Source organism: Penaeus monodon, chromosome 28, assembly GCF_015228065.2.
Source record: "Penaeus monodon isolate SGIC_2016 chromosome 28, NSTDA_Pmon_1, whole genome shotgun sequence".
NCBI lineage: Eukaryota > Metazoa > Arthropoda > Malacostraca > Decapoda > Penaeidae > Penaeus > Penaeus monodon.
Window position 1 is genome coordinate 33,835,205 of NC_051413.1, and position 1,073 is coordinate 33,836,277.

General features: G+C 38.7%; 1 protein-coding gene across 1 annotated transcript in view; it reads left to right on the forward strand.

Moving 5' to 3' along the window:
• Window positions 1–193, forward strand: part of LOC119590993 (cuticle protein 16.5-like) — a 2,116-nt gene extending 1,923 nt beyond the window's left edge. The window contains 1 exon segment of the mRNA XM_037939726.1: window positions 1–193. This exon segment is cut by the window's left edge and continues 548 nt beyond it. Within this exon segment, the coding sequence (XP_037795654.1) occupies window positions 1–90 (90 nt within the window). The 3' untranslated portion in view covers window positions 91–193.
• The last annotated feature ends 880 nt before the right edge of the window (window positions 194–1,073 follow it).

The window sequence follows — 1,073 nt, forward strand, 5'->3', positions numbered from 1 at the left end:
TTCCGCCACACAGTCCACTCGGTGGCCGTCCACAACGCCGTGCCAGCCGTCCATGCCGTGCCAGCCGCCGTGGTCAAGGCTGACTATTAAGCCTTGAAGCCGGCGCGAAGCCGCAGATATTCACGTCACACAAGAACCTCTTCTGATGTACATTTTGTACCATATCAAATTATCAATAAATGTATAAAATGCCTACGATACATTTACTCTTCCCTTGTGCATAGTCGACGGTCCTAGACCGGGTTCCTTTGGATTCACATGCAGAACGACGAATCCCAGAAATAGGGTCTTCGGTTCACGGAGGCTGAGTGGTTACGACTTCGTTGATGAGGATGATGAGAATGACTATATTAACAGGAATAATGATAGGAGGATAATGGCGATTGTAACGACAACACTAACACGTTATTGTTGTCATCAGAAGCGAATCGCATATCAAAAGTAATCAGAAATATACCCAGAACAGAAGATCATTATTTTCAGAATGCTAAACGACAGGTTTCGTTTTAATATACGTAGTGTATACGAGGTATAACCTTACTAAGGAAAACTGCATAACTTCTCCACCAATTACAAACATAACTTTATTAGTATCTGCTGGTGAATAGGATTACGTCACACAACGTTAAGAATTAGAAACATGCAATCATAAACAAAAATAAATCTTTATTTACAACTTTCGTGATACTGCAATGAAATCAGAAATTTTGTTAAAAGCTGGAATACATATGACAACACTGTCCGAAAGAAATTTTGACCATTTCTGTGAGAATTACTGCTATTTTTTTTCTCCCAACATTGTGCCCAGCATATCTGCGCATGCTCAATTATGCAAGAGTTATTCGCAGCATCGATTCATGTGGTCACTCAGCAGTGAAACATTTTGAGATTAATTATGAATATTAGGATTGTTTTTTCCAATGCACAGAAAATTACTTCATCCAAATGTTTATTCAGCTTACATTTCGAACATTTGTGTGGCCTCCTGTCACTGAAGAAAAGTCAACACAAGCAGATTTCTATGAAAATATATGGGGATAGTATAACTTTCATGTAATTATTTACGAGAAAGT